At 44.1% G+C, this 24,245-nt stretch overlaps 1 protein-coding gene across 1 annotated transcript in view; it reads right to left on the bottom strand.

The window, feature by feature from the left end:
* ADCY2 (adenylate cyclase 2) overlaps positions 1 to 24,245 on the bottom strand; it is a 474,101-nt gene that overhangs the window by 334,100 nt on the left and 115,756 nt on the right. The window contains exon 3 of the mRNA XM_040262372.1: positions 16,283 to 16,444. Coding sequence (XP_040118306.1) covers positions 16,283 to 16,444 — 162 coding nt within the window. The remainder of the gene's footprint in view (positions 1 to 16,282; positions 16,445 to 24,245) is intronic.

Here is a 24,245-nt window from a genome sequence, read left to right as displayed (position 1 = left end):
ACAATACTGTTGCTCACCGTCACAGTCAACGCAGTATTGTTGCTCACTGTCACAGCCGACGCAGTACTGCCACTCACCTACTGCCGCTCACCGTCACAGCCGACGCCATACGCCTGCTCACCGCCACAGTCAACACAATACTGTTGCTCACTGTCAGAGTCAACGCAATATCGTTGCTCACTGTTGGAGTCAACGCAATATTGTTGTCCCCAAGTCCTAGAGTCCGCTGAGAAACTTTTCTTTCTTCTTTTTATTGGAGTATAATTGCTTTACACTGGTTTGTCAGTTTCTTCTATACAACAAAGTTAATTAGCCATATGTATTCATATATCCCCTCTTCCTTGGATTTCCTTCCCATTCAGGTCAACACAAGCACTGAGTAGAGTTCCCTGTGCGATACAGTAGGTTCTAATTAGTTATCTATTTTATACATAGCAGTGTATATATGTCAATCCCAGCCTCCCAATTCATCCCACCTACCTTCCCTGAGAAGCTTTTCTAAGGGAGGTAATGAAAATACTCAACTGAACCAATTCTTACTGAACCAGCTCTGCAGGGTTGCCAAAGGACAACAGGAATGGCAGTACATCTCACCTGCACAGGCGAGGTTCTTCCAGCCACACCTCCTCTTCTGCTGGGATCCATCCACCTCAGACTCAAGAACCATCATTTCCAACCTCACGTGCCCAAATGTGCCCAGAAGTGACTGGTCCACTCAGGAACCTCTGTGTTTGGCACACAAGACTTCCACCCCTTGATAAGAAGAATTTCCTAAGAATCCAGACACCCTTTGGAGGGGAAAGACTAGAAGGCCTTCCATATGAAAGCCTAGCCCTGCCTACAGAACTCTCTCTCTGCTCAATCAAGAGAAGCAGTCTTTCACCTATTAATAAACCTTAAATCAAAGGTTTAGATCACATTAAAACCCATAGGTTGAAGCACTAAGTGCAATACTTCCTCGGGTATGTGGGTAATGCAGTTTACTTCAAATTAATGTCTTTGGTGTCTTATGGATTTCTGAAAATGTCTTTATTTCTCCATTAATGGAATCCGAATCAGTGACCTTCTCTGTCTTCTTAAATAGCTGAAATATGGTGACTTCTATGTGTCCAGAGACAAAGCTCATAGGGGCTGCTCAATGCAGTCTATTCATCCTTGGATTATGTTACTATCAGTGGAGCCAGGTCAACTTCCTCTCATTTCTCTGACAATCATGAGAAACCCCAGATCTTTGGACCTTGCTTTCTGTAACTGGTTTCCTAATTCTTCAATCATCTTTGCGTCTTTCTTCTGATATCTCCGTTAAGACGTTAAGTCTGATTTAAAACTTATCTAAAATTCAAGTGAGGATCTGACTTATCTTGAAGAAAATAAAAGGATAAAGTGAAAGTTTGAGGCTGTCACAGCCATTGGAACTTTCTGACTCTTGGACGCCACTCTTTCACCCAGCGGTCATGCTAGAGACGGCGCAAAGAGAAAGAACTGCCCACCACCACCCTCGCTGGTGTCGTCCAAGGCACGTGGGTGCTTACACTGTCTCTACATCTGGTTGTGCGTGTGCGTGCCCATCATCCCATCCTGCATGCATCTATTCATTCAGGCTTCCACTTAACATTAGGTACCCTCAGAGCTGGGACAAATACAAATATTAAAGAGCTCAGGTTGCTGCCACAGATCTCAACAGCTCCTCTCATGGCCCAGGGAACGTGTGACAGAAGGGCATGGACAAAAACGTATCCTAACATACGATGTGAGGACTCCTGTGGAAAAGTGTAAGAACAGCACCAAGCAGGAGAGCACGGGGACATCAGGAGGGTCCCCACGACCTCAGCCGTCACCTCCAGATCACCGATTCCCCACCGGTCCCTGAGGGCCCAGGACCCAGGTCCCTTCACCACTTAACTCTGCATCTGGTCTACTCAGGTCTGCCTCCCGACAGAACAGTTTCAGTGAGACAGGAGAGTGGGGATGTCTGCATCTCAGACTTGCTAAACTGGCGGTAAACCAGACAAACCAACTGTTACGGACTGAACTGTGTCTGCCCCCCCAAATTCACATGTGGAGCCCCTAACCACCCCCCCCCAGCCTGGCTACAGTAAGGAAGGAATTCAGATTAAATGGGGACCTAAGAATAGAGCTCTGATCTGACCTGATTTTAGTGTCCTTCCCACATGGCTCAGTGGTTAAAGAATCCAGCTGCCAATGCAGGAGATGCCAGAGATGCAGGTGGGATCCCTGGGTCAGGAAAATGCCTAGAGGAGGTCATGGCAACCCACTCCAGTGCTCTTGCCTGGAGAATCCCAAAGACAGAGAAGCCTTGTGGGCTACAGTCCATGGAGTTGAAAAAGAGCTGGACACGACTGAGTGACTGAACACAGACAGATACAGACACACAGACCTGAGGAAAGACAAGAGAATGCTCCCTTCCTCTCTGTTTCTCTCTCTCTCTCCTCTCCCTACCGTGTAAGACCACAGTAAGAAGGTAGCTCCCTGCCACTCAGGAAGACAGCCGTCACTAGAACCCAGGCTGGTACCCTAATCTCAGACTGCCAACATCCAGGACTGGGAGAAAGCACATTCCTACTGTTTAAGCCATCCAGTCTATGCTATTCCGTTACAGCAGCCAGAGCAAATACATCAACCCCTGGCTAGGAATCTTAGAACAATATTCCACATTACAATACAACTCCGTTTTATCTTTTATCTGTCCTTTTCTTCTCCTTCCCATTTTTAGTCAATGTCTTGATCAGAGTTTGAGGCTCAGATATAGTAGAGAAGGTGAACTTTTAAGAAGCCCAAGAAAAGGTGAAAAATGAAACATTTCCAGTGTGACCCACAAAGATAAAAATTATCCTTCTTTTCCTAGAAATCATCCAGAACACCGAAAAGCATAGGAAATGCAGAAGTAATTTGTATCTTCAACAAAATAAGAAAATCAATAGAACCTCCAGACTCCAAAGTGGGTCTGAAAGCTAATGAATGTAGGCAGGACCAGAGGTAAGAAAGCAAGAAAAGACACCACGAGAGATCATAAAAGGGGCTGTAGATTCAGAAAGAACGTGGAGATGTGCCTCAAGGTGAGAGGGCTGTGGAAGCCTTGTCTCTGCTTTTGCAGGAACACTGGTGGGAGCCCTCCTGGATTCAGAGTGTTCAGGAGATGGGGCTTGAGAAGGAGGGGCATCCCTAGGAGGATTGCAGGAAGCAATCCCACTTTGAGGCAGGAGGTTCGGGAAGTTAGCATCTCCACTGGCTACAAGAATTCTATGACTAGGGTGACATTTAATACAGTGATCCACCCCTTCAAGTGCTCCGAGAGTTCAGGAGCTAATGATGAGAATGACGGGCATAGCTGTAGTAGTGTGTAGCTCATATATTAAAAGGGCACTTTGAAAAACAGCAGATTTAAATGCAAAGCTTTAATAAAATATCAAATTTAAGGAAAGCTGTTGGATTTCAAAAATAATGAAGTCCATTGGGAAACTAGGTAGAAATGTCAATTCTATTATTTAAAAAAGGAGAAATTCAGGCTGACCTTAGATTAGCAAACTCAGACTTGCTAAACTCAATAAATTCTAAAAAGTAGAAAAAAAAACTCTCTAATTTTAATGCAAAAGAAGCTAACATTAATTTTTTAAAAAGCAGAAGAGAAAAATCCTCTATCATCTAAAAATAAAACCACAGCAAAAGTTTCTCTTGTGTCAAAAAAGAAATTCAAATCAAATCAGCAAAATATCTAGAAAATAATGATGATGAGCTCATATATAGCACAGAGCTAGAGGAGGTAGTCTGCAAGTGTCAGACATTTTGTCTCTCTTGGGCGGCGGGAGGAGGCAGACTAGCGATGTTTTTTCCTTCTCTACTGTAGCTCAGTTGGTAAGGAATCTGCCTGCAGTGCAGGAGACCCGGGTTCGATCCCTGAGTTGGAAAGATCCCCTGGAGAAGGAAATGGCAACCCACTCCAGTATCCTTGCCTGGAAAATCTCATGGACAGAGGAGTCTGATGAGCTGCATTCCATGGGGTCGCAGAGTCGGGCACAACTGAGCAACTAACACTAACACTAACACTAAAGCAGACTCAAGAGGAAAACGTATAGCTCTCAGTACCTATATAAATAAATAAGAGAGAAAACATATAAATGGATAAAGCATCTAACAATCTAACACGAGAAGTTCAAAATACCAAAAAATAAAAAACAAAGAAAATTAATAAAGAAAAAAACTGAAAAAAAAAAAAAGAACCAATAAAAATAACAAGCACATTCCAAACTCATTCTTTGGAGAAATAAAGGAAAATAATTTTTAAAATTGCTTGATGACTCACAGATTTCTATAGATAGGACAAATCTGAAGAATAAGAAACTAACCAGGGAAAAGTAAACATAAGAACAGAGGGTACAGAAAAGAATCTCATGATAAACGATCCCTGAATGCTACAAAATATAATTGCAACCTTGGATAAAAGAGACTGTACTTATAAGAGTAAATCCTTGAGAAAAACACTCCAGAAAAGAAAATAAATCTAAACAGAGAATTTGCATGGTAAAAGGGAACACTCTCTAATCTAAATATTTGAAAGGGAAGGGGGTCAACCATGAATGAAGCAGCCAGAGTCACCCCTGCACCCCTCAATGCTGCCTGTATTTGCTCTTATTATTGTTCAAAGAGATTCAATATCCCTCAATTTATTAGTCAAAAGAATCAAGCAGCAAATTAGATAAAAACACGACATGACATACTGAGTTAATTCCAAAAATTCAATAATAGTTCAGTAATATAAAGGGGGAGAAATCATACAATCTTGCCCATGGGTTACTTTCCTTAAAAAAATTCTCTTGAAAAAGTTCAAGATTATTGTTTAAAGGAAATGAAGACAGAAAATGTCTCAGAAGAAGAATAAATGGTCACATCCTTCAGATTATAATATTTATTTAACTTAACCCAAAAGCCAGCATGCTGATTTAAGGAACAAACATCAACCCTACTTTAAAACACACACACACACAAAAGACAAGTGTGTCTATGCCCACCACATTAATACTAGTTTTTTTCTGGAGGTACTAAACAGTGCAACTGGAAAGAAAAGGTGGATTTAAAAATCCGAAAGTGGAGATTCACTTGAAAATGATGTTGACTATATACCTGGAAATTCTAAGATTATCAAATGAAAAATTAATAGAAGCAATGAGAAAATTCAAAGTGGCTGGAAGACACATAATCAATGAAAACCTTCTGAAACCTTTTATCTCAACTTTTTGGAAAAATGTGACCATATCTCCTATTTTTTTGCAATGGGGCAAAGAGCCAATGACACCAGATGTTTAGTTCCCCTACCTATCTGTAAGTGATCCTCAGGAATCCTTGTTGATTGCCGTATGGATGAGAGTTCTGTTTAAATAAGAGTGGAATTCCCATATGTTTCCTCATTCTAAATTCTTCTAGTTTTGCTTTGTGTTACCATAAATATCATCCAGGGAGGTATCTTTGTATGTTGCACACCATAGAGCTTAGAAATACCTGAGCAGTCAAAAGAAGGGGAACCCCACAGACTCTGATCTTGGAGAACGCATGGAGGGTCTATAGCAAGCCATGCAGGAGAGGAGCGGACCTGCTGTCCAGCCGTGGGGATTGGTATTGGAAGTGGGCTGAGAACACAGGTCCCTGAGTTATGCCCACTGGGAAACTCAGCATACTGCCCCCTTTTTGGAGTAAGGGTCTCTATGCTGGCAAATGGCATATAGGATGTGCTAAGTCACTCAGCCATGCCTGACTCTGTGACCCCATGGACTGCAATCTGCCAGGCTCCTCTGTCCCAGGGATTCTCCAGGCAAGCATACTGGAGTGAGTTGCCATTTCCTCCTCCAGGGGATCTTCTTGATGCAGGGATTGAACCCAAGTCTCTTATGTCTCCTGCATTGGCAGATGGGTTCCTTGCCACTAGCGCCACCTGGGAAGCCGGTACCCAAGGATCTTTGTAAGTATGATTAAATTAAAGATTTCGCTATGAGATCATCAGAGTGATGACCAGAGTGGGCCCTAAAAGCAATGGCCAGGGTCCCAATAAGAGACAGACAGAAGGGAGGCAAGACACATAGACATTAAGAGCAGGCCACATAAAGATGGAGCAGAGATTGGAGTTCAGAGCCCCAAGCCAGGGTGCACCAGGGGTTTCTGGCAACTACCAGAAGCTAGGAAAGAGGCACAAAAGCTTTCTTCCTCAGAGCCTCCAGGGGACCCACCTCTGCCACAAACTGGTTTTGATTTTTGTGAAATGATGAAGTCCAATATTAGGAACTTCACTTTGACTTTTCACTTTCATGTACTAGAGAAGGAAATGGCAACCCACTCCAGTGTTCTTGCCTGGAGAATCCCAGGGACAGGGGAGCCTGGTGGGCTGCTGTCTATGGGGTCGCACAGAGTCAGACACGACTGAAGTGACTTAGCAGCAGCAGCAGTATTAGGAAACTGCTGATGTTGAAAACACCCAAATTTGTGGTAATTTTTTTCAGCAGCATCAAGAAGTCAATACAGTATCTCAACCAAGGGAGTGGAAGCAGTCATACAAAGAGATGGAATTGTATACAGGCACATCTCCAGGACCATAAATCTGAGTTGCAGGGTGGTCAGATCCAGTGGATTCAGGTACCATTGGCTGAGCAATCCCCAAGGTGGGCTGGGGAACAGAAGTGGCTTCTCCAGGTAACATGACACTCCAGAGAAAGAGTTCAAGATGTCTAGCTGGCAAGTGATCCTACATACTCCTCCCTCACTCCTGACAAGCGGCGAGCTGTGTCTTGGGTTTCCAAAATCAGGTGTTCCATTAACCTACAGAAGCACAGGTCCTCAGGTATTAGCTGAACTTCTGAGCTTCACTCGCAGCGTAGTGTGGCCTCTGAGCATCTCACCAGGATGGGGTTCACTGACTTGAGTCTGCACAGGACACACCACGGATGGTCAACCAGACATGACCTGGGCTCTGAGGGTCCTAGACATGTACAATGCAACTTACGTTCCAGAGATCATTTGGACTTTGATTAACATATATCCTCAAAGTATGTCTATGTTTCCATTTATCTGAGCGCCTGTAAAGGTCATTTAGACTTAGCAGAAGACATTACCCCTGCTGCTGCTGGACTGACCAGCCTGACAACAGGTTCTTCCTTATACACCAGGTAATCTAATCAGCACCAAGGCCAGCAATTACCTAGGGAGGCTGGTGTTAACTGCTGCCATTTCAGAGATGAGAAAACTGAGTCAACTCAAGACTCAGGTCAAATTTATGCGATGTCACAGTTTGATTCTCTAGGAGGCACATATGAAACACAGCTGAGTGTTTATCAGAAAGTGCTCTTGGGCTCAACCCCCAAGTGGAGGGAAGGACTGGGGACCTGGGAGAGGGAGAAGCTGAGGTGGGATGCAAGTCTGACAACTCCAGACAGACTCACAGACACTCTGGAGCTGAAATTAGAATTGTCCTGCATTGGACCAAAAGGACAGAGAACTTATACTCCCACTCAATCAGTCATGGACGTGGGCCACCCATGGAAAGGTATGACTTGGGCAGGCGGCTCTGTGAAGCTGAGGCAGCCTGGAGGCTAAGATCTGAAAGTCTGCTGCTAACAATACCCTCAAAGGCTGGACAACCAGTCTTTCTTTGGGAAGGGATCTTGGTGGTCCATCTTTCAGTCCAAAATGTGCAGCTATAAAGTGGGAGAAACCAAATCCAAACCCAAATTCCACCTGAGACCAAAGTGCTCTCTCTGTCCACCATTTCCTATTCTCACCTGTGTCAAGACACTCAGGAGCTGCTGAGGAGAAGTCAGGTGATGAACCCAGAGTCTGGCCAGCAGGATCTCACAGCTGCCAGTGATAATCGTTCAGTTGTGTCCAACTCTTTGCGACCCCATGCACTGCAGCCCTCCAGGCTCCTCTGTCTACGGGATTGTCCAGGCAAGAATACTGGACTGGATTGCCATTCCCTTGTCCAGGGGACCTTCCTGACCCAGGGATCGAACCTGCATCTCCTGTGCTTCCTGCATGGCAGGAGGATTCTTTATCTTTTGAGCCACTGGGGAAGTTCAGGAGGTTGCTGGGTGGAGTTTAACTGAACTGGCTGACTCCAGCTGGGACCTCCTTCTCACCAGGTACTGTGAACCTGAAAGTGAAACTCCAAGGGGAGGTAAAAACTGATGTACCTCATTCTCATTGAAGTGACACTATGATTATTGATGCAAAAATGTATACAAAGTATTAATATATCCCCTTCTTCTGCTCCCAGCTTGTTTGGTCTGCTGCACTCCAATAACATAATGAGGATGTTGTAAGTCTATCACCATGCAGTTATTATTATTAACACTCTGTTTACTAACTGGCTTCCCAGGTGGTGCTAGTGGTAAAGAATCCTCCTGCCAATGCAGGAGACATAAGAGACCCGAGTTCAATCCCTGGGTGGGGAAGATCCCTTGAAGGAGGGCATGGCAACCCACTCCAGTATTTTTTCCTGGAGAATCTCATGGACTGAGGAGCCTGGTGAACTACAGTCCATGGGGTAGCAAAGGGTCAGACAGGACCCAGTGTCTGAGCATTACTAACTGATGCATTAACCATGAACTCGGCCCAGTTAAATCCTTTTCATTTATCATCTCATTCAATCATCTCTGCTGCCCTAGAAAAAAGTCATCATCACTAGTCTCACTTTACATATAACTAGGAGCATCTCCAGCCCGTCTCTCCTTGAAATGTCTCCCTGTGACTATGTGTACTATGAAAAATGTACCAACTCTGTGGGCTGCTCTCTACTCTTTAAAGATAGCTTAGAACCACAGGAAAGTTCTCCCTTAAGTCCAGCTTCAGATATATATTATTCTCTCAAGTTCACACAACTTAATAGAGTCACCATTTGTTCTGGAAGTACACAGGGAGTCTGTCTTGTGTGACTCCCTATAGGGGTGGCTAAGTTTTTCATTGTCCATTAAGGGTTTTAAATAGCACCACTGATAGTTCATGACTAGCAATCAGTATCTTTCACAGAACATCCTCAAAAATAAACATTCGAAACAGACAGCACCTCAGACCTTTGTGTGTCATGTAACAAAAATGCATGGGTTTGTGAAAGTACTAGGAAAGCCACCTGTTAAGATGTCAGTCAGTGGAATGTGCCATTTAGCTAACACTTAATCAGTCTCTAATGAGGAGTCTCATTTGGCATGAATCCATTGCTTTGAATGAACAGAAAGCATAGAACTCAGATGACAAGTTCAAGAAGAGTACAGAGACAGCTGTTGGGTGATTGATGGCATTTTTCATTTTTAGAGAAACCCTTCTTTTTCATGTTCCTTTGATCAAATCTCTGAGACAAACTTTAGAGTGTGACAGGGCTTCCCTTTACCTGTTTCTTCTATCCCTTCCCCCAAAACAGTCTCACAAAGTTTGGAAAATAAACCTGGGTCTCACTCCATCATTACAGTCAAATAATCACCAACATGAAGCCTCTCTGTTTCACACTCTCTTTTTTATTGAAGTGCAGTTGATTTACAATGTTGTGTCAATTTCAGGGGTATAGCAAAGTGATTCAATTTATATACTTTTTCTCATATTCTTTTCCATTATAGGTTGTTACAAGATATTGAATATAGTTCCCTGTGCTATACAGTAGGTCCTTATTGGTTACCTATTTTATATATAGGGCTTCCCTCATTGTTCAGTCGGTAAATAATCTGCCTGCAATGCAGGAGACCTGGGTTCAATTACTGGGTTGGGAAGATCCCCCAGAGAAGGAAACAGCAATCCACTCCAGTATTCTTGCCTGGAGAATCTCATGGACAGAGGAGTCTGGTGGGCTACAGTCCATGGGAAAGCAAGAGTCAGACATAACTTAGCAACTAAACTACTAGTGTATATCTGCTAATCCCAAACTTTTAATTTATCCCTCCCTCCCCTCCCTTCCCCTTCAGTAACCACTGTTTGATTTCTATGTCTGAGTCTACTTCTGTTTTGTAAAAAAGCTCATTTGTATTATTTTTTCAGATTCCACATATAAGTGGTATCATAACTTAGTTAGCATGATAATCTCTAGGTCCATCCATGCTGTTGCAAATGGCATCATTTCATCTTTTTGATGGCACAGTGATATTCCATTGTGTACATGGACCACATCTTCTTTACCTGCTTATCTGTGAATGGACATGGACATTGTTTCCATGTCGTGGCTATCGCAAGGAGAACCACAATAAACACTGGGGTGCATGTACCTTTCTGAATTGTAGTTTTCTCCTGATAAATACCCAGGAGTAGGATTGCTCGATCACATGGTAGCTCTATTTTTAGTTTCCTAAGGAGCCTCAGTATTGTTCTCCCCAGTGGCTGCGCCAGTTTCCAATCCCACCAACAGTGTAGGAGAGTTCCCTCAAACGTCCTTAAAATTGCCAGAGCATTTTAAAATGATTTGGCATCCTGTAGGGAAGTGCTTATTTCTATTCTGCTCTTCACTTTTCCTACCAAACTCTCTGATGGGATGATGGTGTGAAGTTCCTGCCACTGAGAGGAGAATGGGGCTTATCTGTCCAGCTGGGGAAAGGACGGGAAGGTGGAACCAGGGCAGAACTGTGAAGTGCATCTTGATTTGCTTTAAGACTTAGTCACAGTAGGTACTTTTTTGTTTTTACTTCTTCTCTATGCTTACCCGACTCCTTCCAAATTACAATGTCTCTAGAACGGATAAAGGAGAGCCTGTTAAAATAGCCTATGGATCACGCTCAATCAATAGCTGAATGCTACACAAAATGAACAGTGATACAGTCTCTTTTCCCCACTTGTGGTAAATATTATCACGAGCTTCTCTAAAGATAAACGGTAGGAACAGAAATCCAAATTCCTAACAATTATTTTCTTCCATAGCCAGAAACTGGGCAGCTGGTAACCTGTTGTTTTTCCTTTGAGCTCCTCAGATTAGATCCTAAATACAATTTAACCCCAGACTCCAATATACAGTTCCTGAATTATACTGGAAAAGAGTCAGTTATGTAATAAATCTGCATTACTCCCAACTGCACACGTGCCACAGATAACAGGCTACATTTTCTAATTTAGGTCCAAACTAAAATGTTTTAAATTGTGTCACAACTTAAATACATTAAAGTTTCCACTGCATGAAAGTGTATAAAATTTCTCTAAAAAATGAGTAACCCTGTTGGAAAATCAGTAAGCACTGTTCAGCTTATCTTCTTTAATAAATATGGATTCTCATATAACCTGCTTGCAAAAGAAATCTATATTCAAATCCCTCCCTCTCTCATGGGAAATTTAAACATACAGAAAATGAAAATTCAAACTATGTTAGGAAGACCCCGGACATGAAAATGTAAGAAACAAGTAAATTTCAAACACAAAATGCAATATTGTTAATGCGTAAATAGGGATATTTGGAAATTCCTTGAGGATAGCTCCGTATCCTGCTGTTGGTGATGCTGACCTATAGAAGTTTAGCAAAAGAACTGACGCAATGCACATATACAAAGTGAAGTAAGTGCTACATAAGGGCAGGCTGCAGGCTGGACCAGGCTCCTGACTGATGGACTAGCTGACCTGTCTAGGGGGCAAGACCCCTTCCCAGCTCCCTAATCTTACCTAATAACTGCATAACTGCCACCCCACTAAGGCCCAAGCAGAGGGTAGGCAGCATGGCATGAGGTGAGAGGTTTCATGTTGTTTTCTCAGCCTCAGTTTCCCTTTCCCTGGATACAACCATAAGCACCCCCCAAAAAAAGACTCCTTGCTGCTTTTATGAAACTTTCAGGCAGATGCATGCTATCCTACTGATACAGATAAAATCTGTATTTTCGTGTTAATCAGGAATTGTAAAGAACTTTTGCTGCCTATGTTAAGTTTATGATAGACAAAGTATCCTCTTTACATAGTACAAAATGGGCTTCTCTGTAAGTCTTCTCTCATATCGAAACCATGCATTCCATTTTTTATTAAGGGAGTCTGCTGCTGCTGCTAAGTCGCTTCAGTCTAAACTCCCTTAAAAAAATCTCATATTCCAGAAAAACTGTTCTTTGAAATCTGGTTCAGAAATAAAGATTAAAAAGACTGAGAAGAAAAGGGGCCAAGAGCAGTGCACAGAGAAGCACCAAGACGAAGTGAAAAGCACCTCTTCCTTTTCCATAGTCACGTCCGTCCGGAACTACCCACTGTCTTCCTCTTCCTGGCCCAGCCCCTTCCGCTTCCGTTCCTGTCCTTCTCCTTCCGGCCTGAATAACCGAGGGCCAAGCAAGCCCTCAGGTGAGGCGCTGCCAAGACGCATCGACACCAACAGGTGACGCGGGAAGGAAGCCAAACCCACCCCAGGTGACAAAGCTGGGCTAGGCGTCCAGGGTACCCACAGAGGGCAAAATCAAGTACAGGGGACGGAACCTCAGATGGGGGAAGGACAGCCTCACGTGGACAGGGTGTTGGAGCCTGGAAGGGGGATGGTGGGATGGCGGGGTGAAGAGAGGGAAGCTAAGCCAAGTGACAGGGGAGGGGGAGGGGCTGACAGTTGAAACAGGAGACTGGTTGCACACACAGATTCATAGAATAAATGAATACATTAAGAATCACGAGAGCTAAATATTTTTCCCTGTTGGACTTCCCCGGTGGCTCAGATGGTAGTGTCTGCCTACAATGCAGGAGACCTGGCTTCGATCCCTGGGTAGGGAAGATCCCCGGGAGAAGGAAATGGCAACCCACTCCAGTATTCTGACCTGGAAAATCCCATGGACAGAGGAGCCTTGTGGGCTACAGTCCGTGGGGTCTCAGAGTCAGACAGGACTGAGTGACTTCATTTTCACTTTGAGCCCTCCCTGCCCTGGCTCTGAAGGCAGCCATCTCCCCAAGGAGCCCTGGTTCTCTTTGATAAAGAACGTTTTGTGCCATATCTGGGCTTTTGGTCCTTCCACTGCCATTGGGGAGACAGCACTCCAAGGCGAGGTCGCATGCTCTACCCCTCGGTTAGTTTTCATATCTGCTGACATGTGAAAACACCATGACTTCGTGCAGATATTTTCATTTCCAACCCAGTGTACCTTTCCTGCCAGTTTTCTGTGGCAGGAAAGGTACACTGGATATTTCTGTATATTTTCTGTATATTTCCTGCCAGGCTCCTCTGTCCATGGGATTTTCCAGGCAAGAGTACTGGAGTGGTCTGCCATTGCCTTCTCCAGGGAGTGCACAAGAGCAGACCAAAACAACTTGTGCTGGAAATTGAGGAGATACTCAAAGAATCACAGGGATAAGTAGCTCAGAGGGACATCTGCTGACCAGGTCTGAGGCCACATGGGAATCAAAATGGGGCTTCCCCAGTGACTCACAAGGCAAAGAATCTGCCTACTATGCACGAGACACAGGAGACGTCGGTTTGATCCCTGGGTCGGGAAGATTCTCCCGGAGGAGATGGCAACCCACTCCAGTAGCTTAGCCTGGAAAACCCCAAGGTCAGAGCCTGGAGAACTACAATCCGCAGGGTCGCAGAGAGTCAGACACGACTGCATGACTAACACTTTCACTTCACTTCCACATACCATCAATGGATTGCGGGTGTTCAAAAAATAAAATGAAACAAAAAATGATTAGTAGGGACCCATGTTAAATAAATGCACTGTTTCTCTGGAGTGTTAAAGGTAAGGTGACACTGATCATCAAGGATGGGATGTTATTGTTTAGTCGCTCAGTCATGTTTGACTTTTTTCCAATCCCATGGTCTGTAGCCTGGAAGGTTCATGTATCTGTGGAATTTCTCAGGCAAGAACACTGGAGTGGGTTGCCATTGCCTTCACCAGGGAATCTTCCTGACCCAAGGATCAAACCCAGGTCTTCTGCATTGGCAAGGGGATTCTTAACCACTGAGCCACCCAGGAAGCCCCCATCAATGGGTACCTTATTCTTTATATCAGAGCAATATTCTTTATTTTAAATAGTTTTGCTTCAAACAGTTACTCCAGAGCAATATACCTATCTACTCTACAGCATTCTGTCTTTTATACACTTTTCATAAAAGGGAGTCCATAAAATGTTTTCCTCACATCTCAAACCAGTGTTATTTTTAGGTTCTATTTCTGGCAGTGGCCAAATGCACTTAAAACTCTTCTACTTCATTACTTTGATGTTTACCTATGAACCTTCCATTTGAAAGCCGTCGGCAGAGTCTGCCTTTCTCAGCTCTTGAAATCGCTGTGAAATTGTTTCTGAGGGGATGGAAACCTGACCTTTTATTCTTCTGTTTCTTTCAATGTTATGCTTATATGAAATACGACAGAATAAAGAATTTTTATTCTTTTGTTATTCTAGAATCATCCTATGTCTGCCTGTCCAGTGATAAGAAGTATTTTTCTTTGTTGGTTTTGGAAATTGAGAAAATAAAAACTTAAGATTACATCCTTACCATATTTTTTTTTAACCAATGCAAGAAAATAACTGTGCTTAAAAAAAAAAAACTCAACACAGTACTTGATATCTAAAATATGCTAGGTTCTTTGCAAATCACTTCCTTTTTCCTTTTATTTTAACCCCATTTGATCCTTACAGGCAGGTATCACCATCCTCATCTCCCAGATATCTTCTCTATTACATCTGCACGAGCAGACACTTCCTTGATTCATGAAGAGGCAGAAGAAACAAGCACAAAATGTTCAAGGGATGTGTTCCAAGGTAACCCGAGACCAGGAAGATGCCGTGAGCTGGGAAATATGTTTGTGTGCCCCATTGCCTGTGTAACCAGGACTTTCCTGCAGTGATTTTTATAGTGTAAACTGGCAAAGCAAATTGTTATTGTTACATAATATTATTACATAAATTATTATGTACTCATTCCTACATAAAACATACCCATCACCCTGACCTGCATGTGACCACCTAAGGTGGAGCTTAATGACTCTACTTAATGGAGGATGAAAGAATGGAATTTATGGGAGGAATGTCTCATGAATATCCTCATGGGAGGCTCCTAAATGCAGGGAAAAAAAAAAAAAAAAACAAGTAAAAGCTGAGGCAGAACTCAGGTAAAAAAGAGCATTTCTTTCACCTCTTCCCAGGCATGACTGGATTATTTCTTCTTTTCATAAAACACCCACCTTCTTTCTTTCATTTGATTAGTTACTGATCAGCCGCTGCGTGTGTCTCTGATGATGCAGGTTACTGATAAATGTCTACTGTGCTCGGTCACGGGGAAGAAAGTGTTTCCTCTGCTGCCTGGAGTGGACAGTTCTTAGTAAAATCCAAACAAGTCACTGTGAAGCTGACACCCGCAGTGCTAAATCAGGAGCTTTCCCCTCACTCAGTGCCCACAAAGGACGTCTCACAAATGCTCAGCCTACTTTTAATGCATGTTTGTTATGAGCACTAGGAGAGGAGTATTGAGAAAAGGGGTCCCTGGAAAGCTTTCCAACTAAGAGCAATTACTACAGACCCAAGGGTAGGTCTCCATTTCCACCTCAAGTTTCCAAAGAAAATGAGCCACCAAGTGAAGGACAAACTGGTTTCTCAGACCCACAGGGCTGAAGAGACCCACGTCTAAAATCCCCTTTTCAACAACACTGCTGTTCGTAACCACTCCTCTCAGATCCACTGCGTTTTGAATGCAGGCTGCATTTGTTACATTTGATTCCAACAGAGCAAAATAAAACATGCTTTTTATAGATTAAGAAAAGAGACTGTTAAGAATCAGCCCAAACCACTGCCCCTCGTGTTTACAAATGTACACGACAGGAAATTAAATGGCTTTTTAAATGCTTTCAACTAATTAAATAGAAAGGCTTCATGGAAACGCCATTTAGCACTAAAGCTAAATTTTCTGCTGAAGCATTTTAAGAAACTACTTTGTATGTCCTTGGGCTTTCCAGAGGATTAAGAAATAGAGAACTTTTTTGTCCTCTATAAAGACGGGGCTTTGGATATCTCTCAGAGAGGGAGATGGGAAGGAATCATGAATTTAATTATATAAGTTGCTTCACTCTAAAAATAAGAGTGCTAAATTATAATGCATATAACAGCTTTTAACAATCAATCAGCAAAATGGAACTGCCATTTCCAATATTCACCGGTGCTGATTGCTAAGTGACTGCCTATTCCACCGGCAGAGAGTGGGGGGAACTGGCTACCCATTAGCAATACTCAGAGTCAGTGTCGGAGAGCAGACCCAGGGCACCTGCCAGGTACTAGCCAACAGTCACACCTGGGGCAGGTGTGTGGTGCTTCCCCCATCCCCGGAGGGATGGGGAAGGTTGCCGTGCAGAGGCGGAGGTGCACCTACCTGCCAGACCAGGTGCTCCTTGGCCCCCGGGGTTGCAGACAGGCAGACGCTCAGCACGATGGTGTGAGAAGAGGAGGTGAGGACGCTGGCGATGATGGCATCTCGCATGTTGAAGGGCAGCATGGTGTACACCACGAAGATGATGAAGAGGAAGAATGACACCTGCAGGTGGGGAAGAAGGGCAGTGAGAGTCACAGAGCATCCCTGTTCCTAAGGTTCCCTCTCTCCTTCCCATTACAGGCTTCACAGACCCCCAGGAACCACCACCATTCAAGAAACAATATTATGACAGAACAAGAAGGCATGTGCAAACAGCTCCACTGGGTCCCAAGAAAGGACTAACTATTGTGATGGAGGGGAAAAAAAAAAGGTTCTTTTTCAAAAATTGAGGATTTCCAGTTTTGACATTCAAATCATTGCAGACATTAGGTGAATCTGAGCACCTCATGGGCATGGATACAAAGCTGGTTCTAAACTCTCATAGTTTAGTATCTGTGCTACAGAACACATACCAGTACTCTCTACATTTTTTTAATCACAGCATTTTAAGAATAGACCCCAGGAGAATGGATGGCTGCCACCTGTGGGGAGTTAGTTGAAGTAGATACAAAGAGCAAGAACATGAAATTAATAAGATAAAGCAGCTCAGAGATGATTCCCTGAAGGAATCTCAAAGATTAAACATACAATTACTATATGACCCAGCAATTCCATTCCTAAATGTATACCCTAGAGAACTGAAAACAAGTACTCAAACAAATGCATGTACACACACATGTTCGTAACAGCGATATCCACAATACTCAAAAGAAGGAAAAACACAAATGCTCATCTAAAAATGAAAGGATAAATGACGTGGGCCGTGCATACAATGGACTACTATTCATCCCTGAAAAGGAAGACAGTACCGATACAGGCTACAATGTGGATGAATCTCAAAACCATTAGATTAGGTGAACATAGCTAGGGCAAAAGACCCCATACTGTATGATTCCACTTACAGGAAGTATCCAGAATAAGAAAATTCATATACAGAAAGCACATTGGTAGTTTTTAGGGGCTGTGGCAAGGAGGAATGGGAATTAACTTCTCAATAGGCAAACGGCTTGAGGAGAATGTTCTGGAAACTAGACAGCTGGATATTGCACACACTGTGAATGCACTAAAAACCACTGAATTCTTTCCTTTAACGTGGCTAATTTATGTTATGTGAATGTCACTTCAATAAAAAAAAAAAAATCAATGTGAACCAGCTTAGAGGAAAGTTTGGAATGGAAAAGAAAATGGTTTAGTAGGTAATAAAACAGGCCATTTTCATTACAAAAGCAGCAGAACATCAAAAGGGATACAAAGGTGCTAAATCAAGTGGAAAAAACACCAGACCGAGGTCAGAAAAACAGGGAACATGAGGATTTGGTGAGCTTCATTCAGCACACAGGTCTTCACCCAAGAAGCAAGTGAGGCTAAGGAAAGAGCTTGTCCCACTTTTACAGGATGACCTGGGTTATTCTGATGTTGTTTAGTAACTCAGTCGTGTTTGACTCTTTGTGACCCCATGGGCTGTAGCCCACCAGACGCCTCTGTCCACGAGATTTCCCAGGCAAGAATACTGGAGTGGGTTGCCATGTCCTCCTCCAGGAAGTCTTCCCAACTCAGGGATGGAAGCTGAGTCTCCTACACCTCCTGTGGATTCTTTACTGCTGAGCCACCAGGGATGCCCTCAGGTTACTTTAAGGAATCCTGAAGCCCAACACAGTGGGAAGGACAGAGAGCCGCGGCAGAGCTGTTCTGCAGGAGTTCATATGGTGTGAACTCACAAGAAGGACATGGACAAAAGTCTGCTCTGGATTTAACAAAGAGAAGCCTGGGTGGACACCAGGTGCGATTCCCCTCCTGCCTCGTCACGGGACCTGGTAACACGCTTTACAATCAAAAAGTAATCGTGCAGATTCTCTTAGGCAGGGCGTCAGCCTCGGCACTACTGATGCCTGAGGCTGGAGAATTCTTCATGATGGACCCTGCACTGCAGGATATGATAGCAGCATCCATGCCCTTGACCCACTAGATGCCAATAACGTTCCACCTTCAAAGCTGTGACAACTGAACACGTCTCCCGCCCTCGTCAAGAGTCTTCCAGGGCATAACACTGCCTCTGCTTGAGAACTACGAAGCTACAGGGGAAAGTTTTTTTCAAGAATGAGAAAAATAGCTACTGCCCAATCCCAGCTCAATGAGAAAGTTCAACCTACTTTGGGATCCCCAGTATCCAGCAACTTTACAGGAAAGACTTTCAATCAAGGTATTTGTATTTCTACACGTAGGATTTATGCCAAACCCTTATATCCTATGTGCGTGCTAAGTCACTTCAGTCGTGTCTGACTCTTTGTGTCCCTAAGGACCATAGCCCACCAGGCTCTTCTGTCCATGGGATTCCCCAGGCAAGAATACTGGAGTGGGTTGCCGAGGTAGTAAATGAATATTTTCAGGTATCAAAATTGACAATTACAAAGGCAAACCTCTTTGTCAACTATGTGTTTTTCTTCTAATGCAAAATCTTTTAGTATTTCTTTGAAATTAACAAAACTTTTGAACAGCTTAATTTTGGACAGCTTTTAAACTTGAATGTGATTTCAATTAATACACACTCTGCTAACAGTTTGAGCTTTGAAATGCAAGCACGCGGCAAGCTTATCTGCAGTAACCAAATGGAAAAAAATAGAGGCGGTTGGTTTTTGATTCACTTTTGGATGACAAAATGAAACTGTTAAAGGTCAATTAAGCAAGCCATATTCAATCAAGTTTTGGATTTTAGTGGCAGCATTACAGGAGCCAAGTTTTGGGAGCTCAGGGAGTGATGCCCAGCTGCATTCGGCAGACTGGAGGGAGAGAGCCTAGTACCATTTCAAGACCCATGGTAGGACAGTCTGCACTTTTTATGAATCCCAAAGGACTCTATTTTCTTTTTAGCCTGCTTTCCAAAACAACTTCAAATAGGGCCATATGTAAAACTACAATGGATCTGGCACACCTACAAAAGTGGGTGGGTATAAACTCCAAAATGTTGAATGCAGGCACTTGGGATCCATGTTACCATGGGGACATTTCCACCACTGATTTTTCTTGGATGTGTCTCTGTCCAAAGCCTGAAGGGAGAGGAGGACTGATCCAGTTCTGGACACTGCATGGAAACCCACATGAGCACCGGATCTGAAGAGACAGCCCTCATCTCAACAGAATCATTTCGAGAGTTTCTCTTAACTCTGGCCCAGCATCTGCCTTTTGCAAGACATGCATTATCTTCCCCTTGAAGGTCCACTTGACTTTCAAGCTCCACAAGTTTCAAACCAACTAGGAGACTGTCCTTTATGTTCTTAAACCTGTTCCTCTTACCTGATATAACTCAGTTCAAATCAGGACGCCTTCCTCTCCAATTAATCCAGGCATCAAGGTTTGAGAATCAGTTCTGACAATCCATCACATACATACTTTAAAAAAAAGAAAGTCTTCTGACTGCTGAACTCCAGCATCTGGCATCTGACTGCTCCTCTCTGCTGTCATGGCCACTGGGCAGGCTCAATACCTTTCCATTTGGTAGGAAACCCTCTTCCACAATTTCCCTCCCTACTCTCCCCAGAGAAAGCATCCTTCCTCCCTTCTGCCCATTCCACCCCTTCCTCCCCACTCCCGGCAATCATAACTGTTTTCTAGACAGTTCTAGCTCTCCTCCTTCTCGGCACATAGTAGAGATGCATTGAGCATCTCTTTGAAATTAGCTGAGGCCATGTGACTTGCTTTGGCAAGTGAAGCATAACCAGAAATGATTCATGTCCTTTGTGAGTGGAAACTTTAAAAGCAAATGCACCATTTCCCAAGTCCCTTCCCTCCCTGGCAATTGTGGAAACATGACATTGGATGGAGTTCCTCCCAGTCTTGGTTGCAAAGGAAGGACAGATCCCCTCGACTGACCCACCTGGGTCTGTGAGCATGTGAGTGAGCCATTACCCTTGATGGTGGTGAGACCTGGGCCCCTAAGCACAGCCTGGATGGTCCTGACTGATACCAAGCTCATAGAGACAAACATACATACACACTTGCACACATGCATGCACGAGAGGTTTTATTGATGGATTAAATGGGATGCTCTTATATGCATTACTCTGAAATTTGCTTTTATCACTGAACTATATATACACCATAGGCATCGTTCCAAGCCTATAGGAGTGGAAACATTATTTACTTTTTCAGGTTAGTTCAGTTCAGTCGCTCAGTTGTGTCCGACTCTTTGCGACCCCAGGGACTGCAGCACACCAGGCCTCCCTGTCCATTACTAACTCCTAGAGTTTACTCAAACTCAAGTCCATTGAGCTGGTGAAGCCATCCAACCATCTCATCCTCTGTCATCCCCTTCTCCTCCCGCCTTCAATCTTTCCCAGTATCAGGGTCTTTTCCAATGAGTCAGTTCTTTGCATCAGGTGGCCAAAGTATTGGAGTTACAGCTTCAACATCAGTCCTTCCCATGAACACTCAGGACTGATCTCCGTAGGATGGACTGGTTGGATCTCCTTGCAGTCCAAGGGACTCTCAAGAGTCTTCTCCAACACCACAGTTTAAAAGCATCAATTCTTCAGCACTCAGCTTTCTTTATAGTCCAACTCTCACATCCATATATGACTACTGGAAAAACCATAGCCTTGATGAGATGTACCTTTGTTGGCAAAGTAATGTGTCTGCTTTTTAATATGCTGTCTAGGTTGGTCATAACTTTCCTTCCAAGGAGTAAGCGTCTTTTAATTTCATGGCTGCAGTCACTATCTGCAGTGACTTTGGAGCCCCAAAAAATAAAGTCAGCCGCTGGTCCACTGTTTCCCCATCTATTTGCCATGAAGTGATGGGGGTGGATGCCATGATCTTAGTTATTAGGCAGTAGCAAAATATCCCATAGAAATGGATGCACCACACGACTCCAGAATTTCCTTACAGGCTAGCACTGCAGCATGATAGGAAGCCCCTATCCAACTGCTCAAGTAATGCTCTCACAGGTCTACTTCCCACCAGCATCCTCCCTTCTTTAACCCAGCCCACATACAACTGCTGGACTGGTGATTCTGACTGCAGAAGCCTCTTCATGTTTTCCTTAGATGCACATTTCCTCGGGTTCACCCTGTGCTCTGAACACGTCTCTCCAAGGTTTCTTGTGATTACAAAGTCACGTGGAACCCATATGGTCTGGAGGTGTTTTCATCCTCACCCCTGCTCTGCTCTGGAAGCATCCTCTGCTCTGGCCCACCCAAATCATCCCCTCACTGTGAGCTTCAGGTGCTCTTGCCTCTAGGTCTGCCGTTCCCCATTCTCAGATGGTCCTGTCTCTTCTTGGTCCGTTGAAATATCATCTCTTTCTAGACCCAGTGCATATACAGACTCTTATCATTTCTCTGACAGTCTCCAGCGGCTCCCTGTTTCACTCAGAGGCAGTTCCCAAGGACTGGCAACATCTTGCCCATCCTCCTGTGGGCTCCCTGCCCTCCACTCTGCCTGCCCCCGCCTGCCCTTGCTGGGATCCAGCATCTAAGGCCTCCTGACTGCTTCTGGGGTCTGCCAGGGATGTTGCTGTGGTCCCTCTCCCAGGCTCCCTCTTCCCACTCAGGTCTTCGATCAAGTATCATTCTACCTACCAGGCTTCCTTGTGGCTCAGACGGTAAAGAATCTGCCTGCAATGCAGGAGACTTGGGTTCAATCCCTGGGTCGGGAAGATCCCCTGGAGAAAAATGGCAAACCAAGGACAGAGGAGCCCGGTGGGCTACACCCCATGGGGTCGTGAAGAGTCAGACATGACTAAAGCAACTGTCACTTTCTCTTACCTACCTGCCTTCAGGGACTGCCCTGCACAAAACAGCAACTCCACTCCTTCCACACCCTGGTCCTCGTCACCTGCTTTACTTGTTTATACCTATTTGTTGTTGCTGTGGTTGCTAAGTTGCGTCCCACTCTTTGAGACCCTACAGACTGTAGCCCGCCAGGTTCCTCTGTCCATAGGATTCTTCAGGCAAGAATACTGGAGTGGGTTACCATTCCCTTCCCCAGGGATATTCCTGACCCGGGTTGAACTCACATTTACCACTTCTCGGGTGCTGGTAGGCAGATTCTTTACCACTGAGCCACCTGGGAAGCCCATAACACCAACAGTTCTGAATTTGTTCATTTTCTCCCTCAGTGAAACTTAAATGACATCATAAGGGGAGGAACTTGTTTCACTCACAGCAGAGACCCCAGTGCCTAGGCCCCCAATGGTGGCCACCTCATAGGTGTTCCATGAATATTTGCTGTCTGCATGAAAACCTCCATTATACATCCCAATATGACCCCAACCACATTCATACTATTTGCATCTGCTCACTCCATGCATCTCTAAAGACATCTCCCTATCTTCCTTGATCCAATTGACCTTGCCATGAACTCATCTAGACCAGTATTTTTTATTTTGTTCTTTGATCATACACATAAAGATTACTTTGAGTCACTATTATATATTTTTTTAGTGTGAATATATTTTTAGTGTAAAAACGGTCTTTAATTGGGAAATCCTTAGTCACCGATTTTTAGTGCTAGTGCATCAGTGTATTAAGGCTTCTTTGAGTGTCCCTTTTATGATCAGCCTGGTTTTCAAGTTTAACTTTCTCCTCTTTTTCCTCTTTCTTTCTCAAGGTCTTCCCAAAGGAGAGGGGTTCATATCTGTATATACAGATCTCCTATAAGTATGTGTATGCATACACACATGAGGGCATTATGCTGGTAAGATAAATCATACAAAGAAAGACGCTGATGTTTTGTTTATATATATGATATCACTTCTGGGTGGAATGTAAAAATTCCAACTTGTAGAAACTGAGTGGAATGGCAGTTCCCAGGAGCTGGGGTGGAGAAATGGGGAAACGTTTGTCAAAGGACACAAAACGTGCAGTTCAAGGGTAAGCAGGTCCTGGGGAAATAAGCACAGTATTGCGTTTACAGTCAACAACACTGTATTACAGCCCAGTATTACATTTATGGTCAACCACACTGTATTACAGACATCAAAGTCATGGAGAAAGTAGATCTTAAATGTTCTCATCAGAAAGAAAGAATGACAGTTATAGGACGTGGTGGAGGCATCAGCTAACTCTGGCGGCAATCAAAGGGATCCGTTAAATGTTCAATCTGACCCTGTTGCTCCTCCTCTGTGTACATCCCACCGCTGGCTTTTTACAAGACGAAGAAAAACTCAAAGTCCTCGGCATGCCGATAAGGTTTCCTGCTGATCTGCTCTGGCTGAAGCCCCAACCTCATATCTCACCAACTCCCATCACCCCATGTTCAGTCCTTCCATACTGGTCCCACTGACATTCCTTCAGCACCTCAGGGCCTTCGCACTTTCTGTTCTTTTGTCCCAAGTATTCTCCCTTGGTCTTCCTTTGACTGGCCTCTTTTTGTCATCCAGGGCTTACACCTCAAGCATCACCTTACAGAGAGAAGCCCACCAACCTCCCATCTAAAATAACATCCCCATTCACCCTCTAGCTAATCACCCTGCTGAACAACCTCCTCTCATTACTGGAATTTGAATCTTTATATTCAACGAGGATACCTGAGAGTAGAGAACCATCACAGCTACACTGAAAGACCCTCGTCCATGAAAGTTAAACCAGTTCCTCAGAGTCAACTGCGTGCTCAGTGCATTTGCTAACCTATGGGTGTCTGATGACTTCTGCCTGGGTGTACTCAGTCTTCCCACTTCTCTCCAGTTTGTTGCCTGTCTTGCCTGACTGTCCTTCCAGTTTTGGGAGGTGCAAACCTCCCTGGCACATCCATTATTCTCCAGACTCGTGACGACCCTGAACCAGCTCTTGCTTTGCGGGGCTCAGATACCTGCTATACCAACTGTGGGCCTTGCGCCTGAATGCAGCCTCACCTGGCAGCTTGCTAGAAA

Source organism: Oryx dammah, unplaced genomic scaffold, assembly GCF_014754425.2.
Source record: "Oryx dammah isolate SB20612 unplaced genomic scaffold, SCBI_Odam_1.1 HiC_scaffold_20, whole genome shotgun sequence".
In the NCBI taxonomy this organism is placed as follows: Eukaryota; Metazoa; Chordata; class Mammalia; order Artiodactyla; family Bovidae; genus Oryx; species Oryx dammah.
Note: the sequence above shows the minus strand (reverse complement) of the source record. Positions and strands in the feature narration are given on the sequence as shown.